The sequence below is a fragment of the Mirounga angustirostris genome, unplaced genomic scaffold (genome assembly GCF_029215605.1).
Source record: "Mirounga angustirostris isolate CCGP_5_RB_7025 unplaced genomic scaffold, mMirAng1.0.hap1 SCAF_2, whole genome shotgun sequence".
NCBI lineage: Eukaryota > Metazoa > Chordata > Mammalia > Carnivora > Phocidae > Mirounga > Mirounga angustirostris.
The window spans coordinates 187932607-187950747 of NW_026991710.1; the positions used below are offsets into that span (position 1 = coordinate 187932607).

At 40.1% G+C, this 18141-nt stretch overlaps 1 protein-coding gene and 1 pseudogene across 3 annotated transcripts; both read left to right on the forward strand.

The window, feature by feature from the left end:
• The first annotated feature begins 5 nt into the window (after positions 1-5).
• Positions 6-17231, forward strand: RWDD4 (RWD domain containing 4). Of its 3 annotated transcripts, XM_054508557.2 has the most exons (8): positions 7-270; positions 3168-3248; positions 7397-7506; positions 7590-7737; positions 9771-9888; positions 12349-12398; positions 15386-15458; positions 16902-17231. In XM_054508557.2, exons 1-7 carry the CDS (start codon positions 247-249, stop codon positions 15416-15418), a joined length of 564 nt encoding a protein of 187 aa, XP_054364532.1. In that variant the 5' UTR covers positions 7-246; the 3' UTR covers positions 15419-15458; positions 16902-17231. The 3 variants fall into 3 exon arrangements, with proteins under 3 accessions (XP_045735576.1, XP_054364532.1, XP_054364531.1); XM_045879620.2 differs by lacking the exon at positions 15386-15458 and having other exon boundaries at positions 6-270; XM_054508556.2 differs by having other exon boundaries at positions 15386-17231.
• Positions 5683-5783, forward strand: LOC123849144 (U6 spliceosomal RNA; annotated as a pseudogene).
• Positions 17232-18141: the final 910 nt, after the last annotated feature.

Genomic DNA, 18141 nt, shown 5'->3' on the forward strand with positions numbered 1-18141 from the left:
TGCAGCGTCTCCCTAGTCGCCCCGGCGCCCCACCCTCGGCGGCCTCGGGCTCCCCGCCCACAGACCTCCCGCAGGCAGCTTCGCGCTGCCCGGAGGCCGGGGGCGCGCGTGACTCTCGTCCGCGGGGCGAGGGGTGTGCCTCCCGCGGCCCAGGGCTCTGAAGGGGGACGCCCCGGGCTCGGGGCCACTGCTCTCCTTTCGCGTTGTCGCCGACGCCCTCCCGGGGGGCGTCCCGCAGCCGGCGCGATGAGTGCCAACGAGGACCAAGAGGTGAGTCCCCCTGGCTGGACGCCCCTTCCCCGCGCCGGCGCGGTGCCTCGGCTCCGAGGGACGGCGGCTGAGCCCCCGGGGCCCTGCTGGGACCCGGCGCCGGGACGAGCGGCCCCGCACGTGCCTTCGCGCCTACAGCGGACAGCCTGGCTAGGGTGCCCCAAGTTTACGGGTGTCCTGCGAGGAGAGGCCAAGCACACGGGAACGGGACAGGTCCGCCTCTGCCTCCGCTCCCGCTGTAGTTTTCAGTTTTGCAAGCCCGGGAGTGGCCCCACGTCTCCTTAATGATAAGGATGCGTGTCCTTGGTAGGCGACCCAGTGCTCTTGCCTCGCCTTAAATCCCCGGTGTTCTTGTTCAGCGCTTGTGTACGGAGTTAAGCTGTTTGGAATCTGATTACCTTAAAATTTTTAAATTTCTTGGCTGGTAGGGAGAGACTTAATTGAGTTAGTTAAATTTCCGGTGGAGGAAAATAATGACACTGTCTCCGATTTCTGGCCTTTCTGTTTGGTGGAAGCATTTATCCATCTGGTAGTTGTCCAATGGAAATTAAGGCTATTTTGTGCATGCACGTACCACCTGAATCGTAGAGTTCATGCTCAGCTGTTTTCTCATGAAATGCCACTTTGACATTGAATCATACGATCAGGGAATGATAACAGGTCATCTCTAGGGGAGCCGTCTAATTGTGTAATGTGTCCAGATGAGGAGAAGAGTTTGCAAAGGTAAAGTGGATGCCCCAGGGCTGCACAGTGAACATGTGGGTAGAATCAGAACTAGAATCCGAGTCTCTTAGATAAGAAATTCACTCTTCATTTAAAATATATTTGTCGAAAGTTAGCACTTTTACAAGATAAATGTGACAGAATCCCTGGAATGGAAGTTACCTTAAAAGGACCCAAAGTCCAACAAGCTGGTGAAATCCCTTCTAAACTGTTCTTGCCAAGTGAGTTTCTAAGTCGAGGCACCAACAAATTCTTACCGTGCAGCGTGGAGCCTATCACATATTTCTCGAAGTTTGACCCATGGAGCACTGCCTTAGAATCATCGGGGTGGTTGCTAGAAAAACAGGTGCCTGCCACTGTATTTCAGATTTACTGAATTGGAATTCCTGGGGGGCCCAAGGATCTCCATTTTAACAATAGAATTCCATTCTTCTTCCACATGACTGATTTTCAGATCTTTGAAATCAGTTTTCTGCCCCGTTTTTCAGATGTCCTCTTCTTATACTAAATGATTCCTTTTAGCTTTTTTCCATATGTCCATTCTTTTTGTTCCTTCATTGTCTTGAAATTGTGTGTCTGTGGACAGATTAAGTGTACTAATGTCCTGTTTTAAAATTGTGACATCACAGTTTTCTACAGTTAGTTACTCTCAATTACAACCCTTTGAGTTTCTATACAAAGCAATTTGTCTTTCATCCTCTACTTGTATGTTTAGGGATCTAAAGACAAGTTCTTCCACTTACCTATAAAATTTCATCTCGTTAGATGGTTTTTCAAGGGCATTTTGAATTCATATTCAGCCACCAGCATGATTCACTGTTCCATCAAATTGTCATTCATCAATTTCATAAGGCTGCCTTCAATTTTTGTTCCTGACCTACTCGTTAGTTAAAATACAGGAAAGGATTAAGGGCAGGAGGAGTAGCACTATATTTTGAGTAAGGTGGTTCTTTCTAATCTAATCTTGGTTGTTCTTAAATCCAGTTGAACTCCTGTATTTTTTTCACGTGAAGGTAGAAAGAGAAACCCAGGTAGACTGTTCTGTGCCTTTCCTTGATGTACCAATCAAGTTATCCTCTCTAATAAGGGTTGCTTACATTTATCTTGTTTTTCGTATGCTTGCCAAGGCTTACAGACTGCTACTCTTTAGTCCCCTAGGCCCCCACAAACTATTTCTTTAATAATCTAGTCTAAAATTTTATCTGTCTTTAGTTTGTAGCTTTCATGACATCCATCTTTTTTTTTTTATAAAGATTTTTTTTATTTATTTGACAGAGAGAGACACAGCAAGAGAGGGAACACAAGCAGAGGGAGGGGGAGAGCTAGAAGCAGGCTTCCCGCTGAACAGGCAGCCGGATGCGGGGCTCGATCCCAGGACCCTGGGATCATGACCTGAGCCGAAGGCAGACGCTTACCGACTGAGCCACCCAGGTGCCCCCATGACATGCATCTTTTTGAAAACTAAAAAATGTACCAAAGTACTGTCTTTCTTTGCTTCTCTTCTTCACCTGTTCATCAGTAATCACAACGGTGATTGAGTCTTCTCATTTGTCAGCCCACAGTGTTCTAAGAAATATTTCCAGGCAAGGATTATTAGTTACATTTTCTCTTGCAGTCCTTTTTTCCATCTTGGATAGATCCTTGTCAAACCTTTTTCTAACCATCTTTTTTTTTTTTTTTTAAGTTCTTTTCATTATCTGTAAGTGGTTTTTCAAGTTTCATATCATTCTGTGGGAAGGATTACAAATACAAATAATACATGTATACAGTGGGGAATTATTGTGCTTTGTATTTCTCATCTCCAAGTATGACGCGCTCTCTACCCCAGCCTAGGACACATGCTCTGGAGTTGCTTTAAACTGACTTATTTTCCTCCTTGCTAGAAAGGAGAAAATAAGATATTCTTCTCAGGATTAATGTGAGAATTAGTGAGATAGTGCACTGTAAAATGCTTAGGAGTGCCTGGCACGTAATTTTAAAGTAAGTATTAGTATTAATACTGTGTTGCTGTACTCACATATATATGTTATATACACATATTACAAACATCAAAGGCCATCTAGAGTAGCTAAGTTTTACATAGTTGAGTGGGCTTGAATCAGACACTAAAGACCCTCTATTTCTAATCCACTTATACCACTAAACAAAACTCATTTGAATCATTCTTTTTTCAGATGGAACTGGAAGCTCTACGTTCTATTTATGAAGGAGATGAAAGCTTCCGGGAATTAAGTCCAGTGTCATTTCAATACAGGGTAAGATGTGACATGACTAGGAGCCCTTGCCACTTTGCTAGAAAAGATTGAAGGTTGCTAAAGATGCTTTCATTTTTTAAATGATTTTGTTTTATCAATTTAATGGTTTAAATTTGTTACGTCTTTGGATTTTCTGAAGCCTTTGCACGAAAGCTCATCACCGTGACATCAGTTATTTTTAGCTTTTGAAAACAATTCAGAAACTTTGAAAAACTAAGATAAACTTGTTTTTATTGTGTCAGAATTATCAAATGTTAGAAGTGGAAGAAACCTTAGAAATTATATGGTCTTGCCTTCTAACTTTAAAGATAGCGTCTCTCAGTCATAACTTCCCAAGCTTTCCCAGCTGATGCTGATAAATACTAGAATTAAAATCCAGGTCTCTATTCCAAGTCTAGTATTATTCCCCCCCACCACCATGATATAGTCAAGAAAAGTTAGTATTTTCCTAATTCCATATAATCAATATGTGTTAATATTTTTTACATATTCTTTAAAAGGGAGTTTGCTCATAACTGTTCTCAACATGAAACAGTACCAGTATCTTGTTTTGTAAATAAATAACATAAAGCATTTTTCCAGATGATTATAAGTAGTAGTGGTGTGAGAAAGTTTTTTTTGTATGAGACTTAGTTATTTACATCATCATTTAAAATAAATTATGTGATAAGTGATCCTTATGTGTCATTATTATAGACTGTTACAGAAGATGAATTCTTTATCATTACTTTCTTTAGAGACTCTCTTCTCTGTTTAGCTCCTCTCAATTCCCTTTCAAGCTCAACAGTCTTTACACTACTCCATGGATAGAACAATAAAAAAACTTAATGGCCAAGGTTAACACTGGGGTTAAGTCCTAGGCCCTTTGATTTGAATCCAGCTGCCTCCCCAGACTTCCCCAAACACTGCCACTTACCCCTTACCAAGTGGGAGATTGAGAACTAAGTCCTACAGGAGGGATACTCTGCTGTGACTGCAGGATGGATTTCAAGGGTATAAAACGTGAGGTTTGGAAAGCTTGTTTGTGTTGAGAGCCAGAGGACCTAGGGTACAGGTCTGCCTGGGTCCTGGTCAGACCCCTCAGTTCCTCTTTAGCAGACTGGTTTCGTAACCTCCTGAACGATTCTCCCCTTTCAGTTCGGTCGGAAGCTTCCCCCCACACCTCACCGGTAGTCCTCCTGCAGACGTCTAGGTGGTTCTCTGAAACACATAATTAGTTACCCCATTCCTTCGTTTAGAAGGGTTTCCCCATGGGTTTCTCCTGCCTATAGAATAGGGATTAAATTCCTTAGCTTGACACTCAAGGCCCTTCTGTTTGATTCAGATTGCCTCTCCAGACTTTCCCAGCCACTACCATTCATGAGACACAGTAGCCTGTGGAACATTTCCCTGCATTTTTTTAGGATTTTATTTATTTGACACACAGAGAGCGACAGCAAGAGGGGGAACACAAGCAGGGGGAGTGGGAGGGAGAGGGAGAAGCAGGCTCCCCGCCGAGCAGGGAGCCTGATGCGGGGCTTGATCCCAGGACCCCGGGATCATGACCTGAGCTGAAGGCAGACGCTTAACGACTGAGCCACCCAGGCGCCCCTCCCTGCATTTTTTTAATACGGTGCCTGTGGACATGCCATTTGCTCATGCCCTCACCTCACGTCCCTCATCCAGCCTACTTCTCCTTTAATGCCTAACTCAAGCTCCTCTGTATTTGGGCCTTGTCTTCTAGCTTTCCCTTGACTTCAAAGCAGAATTGACCATTCCCTATTTCTTCATACTTTGTTCTGTCTCTTGTAAACTTTTAATCGTGCTGCGGTTTCGTGAGTTACCTAAATGTCTGCTCCCTTGAAGACAGGAATGATCTTACCTCTATTTTTGTATTTTCTGTACCTAGGACTGTAGGAGACACATGGCACCTTGTTCCTACCCACACCTTGAGTAAGGACTTAGTAATTGCATAGAGCAAGTAACTTTTACCACTTTTTCACTATCTCTGCATTTGAAACACAAGCATAAACCAGTGATGTCATCAACTTACATAGGCGTATATCAGCAGGTCCCTAAGTTTATCTGACATAATTTTTTTTTTAAGATTTTATTTATTTATTCAACAGATGGATGGAGAGAGAGCACAAGTAGGCAGAGTGGCGGGCAGAGGGAGAGGGAGAAGCAGGCTCTCCGCTGAGCAGGGAGCTGGACGTGGGGCTTGATCCCAGGACCCCAGGATCATGACCTGAGCCGAAGGCAGCCGCTTAACCGACTGAGCCACCCAGGCGCCCCTATCTGACATAATGTCTAAGCCTCACCTTATATTGGTGTGTCTTGTGATTGAGGGTGAGGGGAAGGGAATAAAAAATCAGTGGTCAGAGAGTAAAGGTGAATCAAGTGACAGTTTGGGGTGAAAAAATTTTAAATCTATTGCTGTTGTCTAAAAATAAATATTTTTTAAAAAGCAGCACATACACTAAAAATATTACAGAGGAGATCAGCATAGCCCTACGCAAGGATGAGATGCTGACTCATGAATCATCCCATAGTTTTATTAGAAAAATCACCATTTTGCAACCACCAACATGATGATCATTTCAGGCAAGGCTCATTAATGGATGCTAAAACCTTGGACTGAAAAGTTGTTGAGAAGCAGTATATTCACCTGGTTTTGTAGTGTCACTCCACAGATTACTTGTTAATTACAAAATCGAAAAGGTACCTTTACACTGAAGAGATTTGAAGAATATCACCTTAACCGAACTGATCAAGCTTAGTATCACCAGTGATGATTCCAGAAGATCTTATGTGCCTCCTTATATGATGCTATGGGAATATGCCACATCACCTGTGTAGTATCCCTACCAGAATATTTAATCTGAATTGGATGCAGGAAACAGACAGTCCTGATCTGGGGACATTATACAAGAAAACTGGCCTTCAATTCTTTTTGTCATGAAAGATATTTAAAAGGCAGGCAGGGTGGCTGGGGACTGTTCTAAATAAAAGCAGAATAAAGAAATTTGACAACCAAATGTAATCCATGATCCTCAGTGGATTATGGATTTGTGGGTTGAGAAGGTGGTTTATTAAAGGACACTTTGGATATGAATGGGAAATTTTTTAGATGGAGTACGAATTAGATAATATCTCTGTGTCAATGTTGAATTTCTTGGGTGTGACAATGGTAGTGTAGTTCTAGAGGAGAATGTCCTTATTCTTAGGGTACTTTACCCTGTAAATCTTTAAGGATGTTTCATCATGTCTGCTGCAACTTACTTTCAAATAGTTCAACAAAAACCAAAGGGAAAAAAAAAAGTTACCCTCATTGAGGGAGGGGGCGATTCTGTAATAGAAAGAGAAGTGGAAGGAGGCAAAGGTATTTGGTGAATAAGATACATGTCAGTGAGTGTTCATTGTCCTATTCCAGTTTCTCTATGAGATTAAAATGTTTCAAATACAAAGTTGGGGAGAGAAAAAGAAACAGAAAAGACATCTTTAAATTATCCAGGTGAAGGGAGTCAAAAGTTACAAACTTCGGGTTATAAAAAAAAATTAGGGATGTAATGCACAGCATGGTGACTATAGTTAGTAACATTGTATCGCATATTTGAAGGTTGCTTAGCCAGTAGATCTTGAAAGTTCTCACCCAGCCTAAGGCATTCCTAAACCTTATCTCTTTACCTTTTCCTTTTTTCTCTAAATTTTACATTTCTTTTTCTGGTCTTGGTATTGTGCTAATGCATATCAATCACTTGTTTTTAACGCCTCGTCTGATTTGGCAATTAGAAAACTTAGGGCAAAGATTAGGTCTTTCAAGTTGGTGGATTATTATTTTTGTCCATTCTCTTCCTGTCCCCCGCAGTTGATGTCTTATCTTTGTCCCCAGAAAGCTCTGATGAAAACAAAAATTTAGGTAAGACAGTCTTGATACTAGAAAAAGCTGGAGGGCTGGTTGGAGAGACAGGCCATGGACATCAAGTCAGGTTCTGTTAATATGGCCGTCACCCCCTGCCAAGTCTCAGCCTGTACCCCTGAACTTTTCAGAATACTACGTTTCTGATCTGATCATGAGCATCGGCAGTAATTCATCATTTTAAAAGTCATAATTAAATATTCTGTGTTTGTATCACTTTTTACAAGCCTAAGATTTCCCTTTTCTTCAGATAGGTGAAAATGGTGATCCCAAAGCCTTCTTAATAGAGATTTCCTGGACAGAAACATATCCCCAAACACCTCCAATTATATCTATGAACGCTTTTTTTAACAACACCATGTGAGTAGTGTTCCGTTTTCATTGTTTTTTTGTAATGCTGTCTCTTACTTTTCTCTCAGCAATATGTTTCTTGTGCATTATAGATCATCGGCTGTAAAGCAGAGCATATTAGCCAAGTTACAGGAAGCAGTGGAGGTCAATCTCGGGACCGCCATGACCTACACATTGTTTGAATATGCCAAGGACAATAAGGAGCAGTTCATGGAGAATCACCAGCCCGTGAATTCTACAGTAAGCTCGTGCTTCGTTTTGGTTTCACTCTGCTACTAATTCATCTTTGCTAGTTATTATTTTTTTTTAATTGGAAGGAGGTTTTGTGTTAGATTGAAAATAGTTAGGGGCGTGGCGTGGCTTAGTTAACTGCCTGCCTTCAGCTCAGGTCATGATCCCAGGGTCCTTGGATGGAGCACCCCCATCGGGCTCCCTGCTCAATGGGGACTCTGCCTCTCCCTCTGCCTCTCCCCCAGCTCGTGCTCTCTCTCGCTCTCTCAAATAAATAAATAAAATCTTTAAAAAAATAAATAAAATAAGTTACATCTGAGTTAAATAAGAATAGTAAATTTTAAGTTTCTTAGTGTCTATTTAACTTGAAAAATGAAATCATATCCTTTAGATCTTACCCTTCATATAAGACCAGAATACTTCATGTACCCACCAAAAACTAAGGTGGTGTTGAACCAAATATTTGTTTAAATGTATTTAATGTCTTCATAAAGCTCAGATTGAGGATTTCTGATGTGGTGCTAAAATACATTTGAAATTACTTTCTTCATGAGCCTTCTTTAGTTGTCAATAGTCTTGCCCCAGTTCACTTTGAACTTGGTGCAAGCTTGAAGAGACTTTATTAATAGGAAAAAAAATTATTTTATTTCTAACAGTATTTTAGGACATCATCACCTTTTATGACCGCAGGCGTCTCTTTTTAGAGCTGCACCCAGTCATGTGCTAAAAGGCTTTCCGTGGTCAGAGTCTGTTGAGTTCTGTGAACCAGGCCAGTGGCTTTCTGAGAGCAGCGGCCCTGTTGTCTTCCCCTTGAGCAGGTCTGCCTTCCACATGCCTAACAGAACACAGAAGAACACTGAGGGCAGCTCTCTAGTGGTAGAAGGTGGTAGCAGAGCTGGTGGACTATGGGCCACACCAGGGGGCCCTGAAGATCCTCACTGCACCACTCACCATGTGACTTTTTTTGGTGGGGGAAAGGGGCCCAATGTCTTAATCTCACTGTGCTCAGTTTTTCTTTTGTAAAACAGGGATTATAATAGTATCTACCTCAAAAGATTGTAGTAAGGATCAAATGAGTAGTATATGAACAACATTTACAGCAATGCTTGGCACGTAGTAAGCATTTTAAATTTTGCCTATCACACTCTGATTACATGAATCCAAATTAAAATATTTTTCTTTCTTTTTTTTTTTTTTGAAGATTTTATTTATTTATTGAGAGAGAGAGCGGGGGGAGGAGCAGAGGGAGAGGGAGAGAGAATCTCAAGCAGACTGCGCTGAGCACGGAGCCCAACGCAGGGCTCAATCTCACAACCCTGGGATCATGCCCTGAGCCAAAATCAGCAGTCAGACTCTTAACTGACTGAGCCACCCAGGCACCCTTAAAATATCTTTCTTCATTCATGAAGATTTTCTTCATTTCTTCAGGGAATCAGGGTTTTCTAGGTAGGCACGTGTGACTTTTCTTAAAGACATATTTAAATTTCCAAATCAAGCAAATTACCCAAATTATAAAATTATCTTAGAACTTCGGCGCTTCAGGGCGCCTGGGTGGCTCAGTCGGTTGAGCGTCTGCCTTCGGCTCGGGTCGTGATCCCGGGGTCCTGGGATCGAGCCCCGCATCGGGCTCCCTGCTCGGTGGGAAGCCTGCTTCTCCCTCTCCCACTCCCCCTGCTTGTGGTTTCCTCTCTCGCTGTGTCTCTCTCTGTCAAATAAACAAATAAAATCTTTAAAAAAAAAAAAAAAAAAGAACTTCAGCGCTTCAACAGAATGTTGGTATCAGGTCTTCTTTTTCAGAGACCTGGTTAATAACAATGGAACTAACATTATGTAAGTCCCTCTATGGGAATTTTTAGAAGAATGAAAGCAATGTGCTAATGGCACATTATAGCTAATGGTCTCTAATAAACGGAGAGCATAATACGGGAGTTTTTTACTTCACAGATCTAAAAATTGTCAACTCGTTTGAGGATGTAGCCATATTTAGTGTAACTCCGTAAGTTTTAAGGCATTAGTATAGGAATTATCTGTTTTTCTTCTAGATACCCATAAGCAGCATCATCTCCGTTGAAACTCCTAATACAGCCCCATCAAGTAAGAAAAAAGAAAAAAAAGAACAGCTTTCAAAAGCACAGAAGCGTAAGCTGGCAGATAAAACAGGTTTGTGTTTATTTATTTATTTTTTTATAACGCAGATAGGTTGCTTTTTAGGGTGATATGAGTGCTTAATAAGTGTATTTTGATTCAGAAGAGTAGTTCTCTCTTCTTCATCCTTGGAACATTGGGATCAGATGCTGTCTTGGGTCACAGACGTATATTGAAAATATTTATTACTTTACCACAAGAGATCACCGTTTGAGGGGAAGGTAAGTAAGTGGCAAAATAACTATAAATGAGTCTCGAGGTTGAGAAACAGAATAGCATACAAAAGTGTATCCTACTTGTACCCTTTCTGACATGTTTGGGATTTTCCTATTTGTTTACCTTTCTGGCAGATATGTGTATCTGCCTAAATATTTTTTGAACTGTAGCTTTCATTTGAAATGAAGTCTGGTATACCATTAGATCTTAGCACAATAAATAATATAATGTTTTAAAAAAAATAATATAGGGGCGCCTGGGTGGCTCAGTTGGTTAAGCGACTGCCTTCGGCTCAGGTCATGATCCCAGGGTCTCAGGATAGAGTCCCGCATCGGGCTCCCTGCTCGGCAGGGAGTCTGCTTCTCCCTCTGACCCTCCCCCCTCTCATGTGCTCTCTCTCTCATTCTCTCTCTGTCAAATAAATAAAATCTTAAAAAAAAATTTAAAAAATAATAATATAATGTTTTTGTCTGTAGTTGATTTATTTATATAATTAGAATAAGATTTAAGAATAGAATTTCTGTGTCTCCTAAACCAGAGTCATTTTATGGACCTTTAGAAGAGAATTATAAATTCCACTGCATATCACCAATAATATTTGATCTCTTTATTTAACCTGAAAATTCGCAAATTGGTATCAGTCTGTAAACTTTCTTTCCAGTTAAGGAAATGTATATATTTATATACATATACACAAGTGTGTCCACGTATACTTACGTCTGTACGTGTGTGTGTTCTTGGTATAAGGTTACAAGCTGCCCTTTATTGAAAAGAACTGACCCTTTTACTTTGGTGAGGAAGTTTAAAATAATGCCCTTTTATAAAGGGATGGCAGGTTTTTTGCTTATGTTTTGTTTAACGTCCTGTGTGGCAGAATGAAAAGATTGCAGCCCTTTGTTGGCCCTCAAAAGACATTCTTGAAGTCACAATAGTTTGTGAAATAACAAATGTGGGAATCCATTATACCTAATATTAAAGCATGAACAACCAAAGCAGTGAATTATTAGTCATTGCAATCTGTTTTCTAGAATTTTGGTTAATCTCTTTTTTAATGCTGTAGCATCTCTGTCAGTTCATTACCTGTTGCTTTCATACATAATGACCTATGATCATTCCCTTTCATTATGGTTTCCCCACCTCCATCGTTTTGATGATGCCCACCTAAGAGGCACCATCTTTCTGTACTTAACGGTCTAGGAGTTTGTGACTTGAAGCTTGCTTTCTAAATAAAACTTTAAAAGGACCGTGGGTAAGTTTTAGTTAACAAAATTGGTGATCTGCCCCCACACCCCTGACAACCAATAAACAGTGGGATAAGATTCTTATTGGCATAAAGTAGAAAAGAGCCATTAGCATCTAAGATTGAGGTCCAGTGATGCTGCTTCTGTCCTGTAAGAATCATGAGGTTGGTTTCTGTTTCCCTTGTGTAAAATTAATGTATTGGTTTTAAATGCAGATTTTGATGATTTCATAAAATGAGATGTATAGAGATAATATCAAGCATAAAGGAAATCACACCTTTTTATACTAAAACGCTTATATTTATTAAACTGTTCTTCAAGTTTGAATATTCTATTACAAGAATGAAGTCGCTTTGTAAACTATAATTTTTTTAAATAAAGTTTCAGCTTGTTTTCAAGCACTCCCAACAGATTAAAGACCTGTCAGATTAAACAATGTTAGGCTAAATAATGAATATTTTATCAGACCACGAAAGTTAATAAATAAGTTGACCAGGCCTCCTCTGAGTTTCGAGGCCAGACATTGATTTATAAGGACTCTTGTCTTGAGCCTAGCTTCGTAGTTTAAAAAGCCTCATGAAGCAGTAAAGTAGCACAACCATCTCACTTAAAAAAGCCGTAACCTTATAAAAAAGGGTAGAATTGTACAAGTGCATGAAACTAATAAATTGATTCATTCCTCTTCCTGGAGTTTCCAACTCACCTCCATGTTTTTGTCTTAATATCATGGTTTTGTCTTGAATGGAAATAGGGTAAATGTGAAAGGGAGTGTGTCTGAGTTACTTTGCAAGTATCCTGAGGAGAACGGTGCTTTCAGTTCACAATGATGATAAACTGGTTTTCCAGCTTAATATAATACATGATTTAAAATTTTAATCTGTTACTGTGTAGATCTATCTATTATTGTGTATTTAATCTATTGTGTAGAATGGTATACAAAAGCTTATTGTTAGAGTATTAATTGCTTTAAAAATTACTGCTTGGTCTTAGACATAAAGTTACTATTTTTATCCTCTAGATCACAAAGGAGAACTGCCTCGAGGATGGAACTGGGTTGATGTGGTGAAGGTATATAATACTTATATTCTGGGCTTTAAAATATTGTTATCAATCTGCCATCAAATAATGAAATTTATATCTTCATTTTTCCCCCCCTCAACCTTTGAATTTTACTGGAATGGCTGTTTCCCTTTTTGCTTCAGCATGTAAGTATTTTTGAAATATCTTTCACATTCTTTTCTTTCCTACACCTTCAGTTTTAGATTTTCTTTATTTAAATAATGGAAAATCTGTAGAACTAAGCTGTAAGTACAGTGAAGTATGACTGTTTATGTAAGTACATCTGAAGAACGAACATGCCTAGCTATGACTCTGGATTAGCGGTAGAGTGGAAATAAGAAACAAGGCATCGAAAGGAATGCTTTGATTTCTTAGTAGAAATTCATATCTATTTTTTGAGGGCAAACCCTAGATGGAGTTTCCCATCATTGTCAAGAAGGATTTTCTGTTTTTCTTATTTAAAATTGTTTACTTTTCACCTTGAAGTTTTTTGCCACCTTCTCTCAATATTTTTCTTATTGGTAGGTTCCAATATATTAAAGTGATGCTTAGTTAATCCTTTTTTTTTTTAAGATTTTATGTATTTATTTGACAGAGAGAGACACAGTGAGAGAGGGAACACAAGCAGGGGGAGTGGGAGAGGGAGAAGCAGGCTTCCCGCTGAGCAGGGAGCCCAATGCGGGGCTGGATCCCAGGATCCCGGGATCATGACCTGAGCCGAAGGCAGTCGCTTAACCGACTGAGCCACCCAGGCGCCCCTAGTTAATCCTCTTTGTAGGACTTCATGAGATGAGTTTTGCATGCCAATTAGTGCCCCTACTGCTGTGAGAAGTAATGAATATGATCCAAGGGTAGTTAAAGATTAGGATTTTAGTGGGCACCTACAAATACGGGTAATTTATAAACAGTATATTCTTAGAGGTCAAGTCAGCGGTTTGGGCCATGGGGTACCTTTGCTATAGAAACTGTTTAAAATAATCTTTGTGCCTGGTACAGAAATACTACCTGGGAGTAGGTGAGCTGCAGTCGGAAGAAAGCAGCAGTCTTTCTTGTCCGCTTCCTGAGCAAGGGGCTGACCCGCACACAAGATGTCTGTGTGGGTGCGGCTTCTCCGCGTTCTCTCATTTAGCCAGGCACCCCTCCACTGATGCCTGATGGATACTCTGTGTTGTCCTAGGTGTGCTTGTATGTACCTCACCAGCTAAGTCGTTTCCCTCCTTAAAATGCTTCAGGCTTCAGAATGAGAGTGCATCCTTCCCAGACAGTAGCCGTCAGCAGAAATTGGGCTCAAAAAGTAATCTGATTAATCCAAAGGTGGTAGTGCTCCTCCTTGCCTAGCTCCAGAAATTTAGTTTCCTGCTTGTTTTTCAGAGTCCTTATTAATATAAATTAGAATTTCAGCACATATAAAGAAAATGAAGATTGAAATAATCCAGTAATCTTGGGAGATAGGCGAAGATATTTTTAGGAGGGAGGTTACCACGTAGGCGGGTCTGGCCTCAGAATCTGTTACCCGAAGCTAGTAGTTTCCAAATATGATCTTGGGATCCCTGGGAGGTCCTGGAGGCCTCTGGGCATCTGCAAGGTCAAAACTATTTACATCCTAATGTTAAGGTGTTGTTTGTCTTTTTTCCTCGTTCTCTCACAAGTGGACAGTGGTGTTTACCAGGGGCTCCTGAAGTGTAATGATGCCATCACTAATACTCTTCTATTAGAGCACTAATAGAATGTGTGCTTTTATATTCTTGTGTTTTCCAGAATTTTCTAAGGTGGTGAGTAGGTTTAGAATCTAAGTACGTGCATTTTTATATTAACTCAGTTTGTTCGGGTGCCTGGGTGGCTCAGTTGGTTAAGCATCTGCCTTCAGCTCAGGTCATGATCCCGGGGTCCTGGCATCGAGCCCCGCATTGGGCTCCCTGCTCAGCGGGAAGCCTGCTTCTCCCTCTCCTCCCCGCTTGTGCTCTCTCACTGTTTCTCCTTCTCTCTCTCAAATAAATAAATAAAATCTTGAAAAAAACAAACAAAACAAAACAAAAACTCAGTTTGTTCTTAGTTATTTGTACTGTGTTTCTGTTCACTGTTTTCTATTTTACCTGCCTTACTGTGGAAGCAGATTTGTGAAAACCCAGCTGTCTTCTGTTGAGCTCAGTAATAAAGAAATTCACAAAAATGTAAAACAACACTATTCTTCGCATTAAGTTTTATTTGTTTTAAAAGACACAGCTTTTCATTTAAGAAATGTTATTCGGTGATCATGGAGTGAGTCTGTTGTTATTTTTACATGAACTCAATTCCTCAGTTTTAATTTCAAATACTGTAGGTTTAATATACATTTAAAAGAAAGCTCTTTTAAGATCCTCAAAGTGGGAAGAGGAGCTGGGGCCAGAATGTTTGAGAACTGCTACCCTTAACAGTTTCTGCTTTTCACAGCTTCCCACATTCTCTGGGGTTCTCAGGGTTTGGGTTCACCGGGGATTTCTTTATTCTGGTCAGAATTGTCTGTGTATTCTTTGGGAACTCCCCACCCTCTCCCCCATTTGCTAAATTCTATAGGTTTTTATCAGAAAAGACTTGCAATTTAAGATTTTTATCGTATTTTTAAAACTGTACTTAATTTATGTGGTTTTTTTAACCACAATGTTTAAAATTTTTGAAGTCTTTATTGTGAAAATAATAGAAGAATGTCATTCATTTTATAAGTGGCACCTTTTGTATGTTCTTGGTTCCAATTTATTTCTTGGAAAGCCTCAAGGGATTTTTTCCCCCCTTCTCTATTGAGGTTGTATTTTTAAAGAATCATGTTTAAAGTAGCTGAGCCTGAAGTTGAAAAGTAGTTAAATACGTTGAACGCTGTAGCTGGTATTAAATTACATGAACCTTGTTGTCTGTTGTTCTATCAATTATAAATATTTATTTCTGGTAATAAATGAAAACAGTGAACTCAAGTAATGTGATAGCTTAATCTTGTTGATGATGTCCTTTTTTGTCTTTTATAGTTAAGCAAAACTGGCTCTAAAGATGATGAATAGTACTTGGAATTGAAGACAAGGGAAGAACATCCTTTAAGAAGTAAACTGGGTTCAAAATCCTTCATTACTCTTTTCTGGTATTGAGGTGGCTTTTTATAAAACAGAATTTTTTTGTATGTTTCTTATGTAAAAAACGTTTTAAGCTGAAAGTTCATGAAGAGATCTGGTTGTATTAAATTATTTTCACAAACTTGCCTTAATAAAAGGTGAAATGTTACTGTTTAGTATACTTTATGAAGATGGTTGAGCTTTGTAAATGGACAAAATGGGAAATAATAAATAATCAATGTGAATTTATATGATCTTGTTCTAGTGGATGTGATATTTTTTAAAGGAGTAGGAAGCCCTTTTGAAACTCTCATCCCAGTGGATCAGAATACTGAGTAAACAGTTACTCTGTGGCATGATCCATATTAATAGACTTCTCGTCTTAATAAAGTCCTCATCTCTTCTTTCTCTTAATTACTGAAGCATAAATTGCTCCAGAGAAATTTAAATACTAATATTTGAACTTTTACATAATATTCTTTGTAGTTCCTTTTTATTTTTCAAGGGTGAACCGCTTCTTTTTAGTAAATGAGTATCTGTTCATACTCTTCCTTTGGGTCATGATACTTGACCATGAGAGTTTTCAGCCGTATGTGGAATAGGAGAATATAAAAATAAATCTGCCAAATACATTCAAAAGCATTTGAATAGAAGTGCTGGTTCCCACTGAAAACATTTCTCTTTGCTGCATATACCAAGATGGGAGTAAAAGATGCCTTAATATTTAATTTTTGTATTGTTGGAGACAGTGGTTTTAATAAATTCCTGTTTACCTGCTACCGTGTGGTTTTGGTTGTGTGGTAACAGGTCTCCTAAATGGTTTAACATAAAACCACCTCTCAAGTCTTGTTTCTTTTCAAGTATCCACGTGGATTTCTCAGCCTGAGCATCTTCCTAGTTATAGACATAGAAGTGTTTCAAATGCTGAATCATAGTACAGGCTTGATTATTTTTTTTAATCACGAGTAGGGTACCTATTAGTGTCGTGTAACCAGGAAGTTACTGATGTGTCTGTGTGAGTTCCAGTGACTGCATTTGCTTCCCGGCTGGAAAACCCTAGAAAAACCTTCTACAAATAAATATTTCTAGAAGGGGAGGCTGTTGTTCCTCCAGTTACACCTGTGCAGCTCGGGTCTGAGTTTTTAAAGAATAATGAACTTGTAAAGACACGTCCTTAGCATACGAGCAGTTTAAATTATGTCCGTGGCTTTTACTGGGCTAACATTAGGCTCAGTTAAATCATTTTAATTACACAGTAAATACAATTATGGTGAAGAAGTGTAATCTGATTTTCAAAAGCTGAATCACATTTGATATCTTGAACTAATAGAACAGAATCATTAAAATTCAAGACCACCGGATTGCGGCCAACTTTTGTCCTGGGGGTTGTGTGTACATGGTTTTCGTTGTGTTGATTTGTTTGCTTGTTTTTAAGGAAACTGGAACTACAACATCTGCTCGTGGAACAAACTGTTTCGCTCTGAAGATTCTGAAATTGTTCAGGCTTCTTGTGGTTCAGAGATGACAAAGAATAATGCTAGTTAAATGCCAATGAGCTGTTTTTACTCTTTTTATATGAAATGTACACATGTAGGGGGTCATGGTGGCCGTGGCGCCTCTGACCACCTTCTGTAAAACACTGAAACATTCTCGTCCGGATTGCCATCAGCTGTTCAACACCCCCCGTACATTTGCTCAAAGTCTGTCTACCTGAAACTGTATGGAATGACATCCTTAATAAGCAATAAAACCAGAATTACACACAGTGGTTTTCTCTGTGTTTTATTTCAAGTCGATGGAGAGAGAATTGTTGATTTTACAAATTTGCACAGACTTAGGGTGTAAGATGTACCCTCCTACTAGAAACTGTTTAAAAGTGAAAGAGAGAGAGCACCAGCACAAGCTGGGAGAGGCAGAGGGAGAAGCAGACTCCCTGCTGAGCAAGGAGCCCCATGCGGGGCTCGATCCCAGGACCCTGGGATTCTGACCTGAGCCGAAGGCAGACGCTTAACCAACTGAGCCACCCAGGCATCCCCCAGAGTCTAAAACATTTAAACAAAAGTTGGAAGCTTGAGGTTAAGGACAGCTTCAGTTTTTACAGTGTCAAGGGGCCCAGAAGACAGATGAAGTCTGGGATCAACCCAGGTTAAGGAGTCACACACAGGTACACAGAGCATGCATGAGGCTGAGACCTATCCCCCGGGGGGGCCCTGAGGGAAAATTCCTGTCTTAAACTTGGGTTCTCCGTGGAAGGGCAAAATGTAAACAGACGGACATGGACTCTCCTGATGACTTAAAACAGGGTTCCTCACACTTGGATTTCAGCCCAAATTCTTCCCCATATGAGTGATCTTAAAAAACAACAACCCCTCAAGCCAGGATTTTAGTTCAAAGTGGTATCATCTGGGCACCTGGCTGGCTCAGTTGGTGGAGCAGGTGACTCTTGATCTCAGGGATTGTGAATTCAAGTCCCAGGTTGGGTGTACAGAGTATTTTAAAAATAAAATAAAAATTAAAAAGTGGTGCCAACCGGGTAGAATCTCTGGGCAACTAGTAGAAATGACCACATATCGACCCTGGAAGAACCCACCTTCAAGCCAGACCTCCAAAGAAAGCCCCACACGTAGAGTGCTCGGAATGTGCACTCACGGTCAAAGCCACGGTCCACGGAAGCG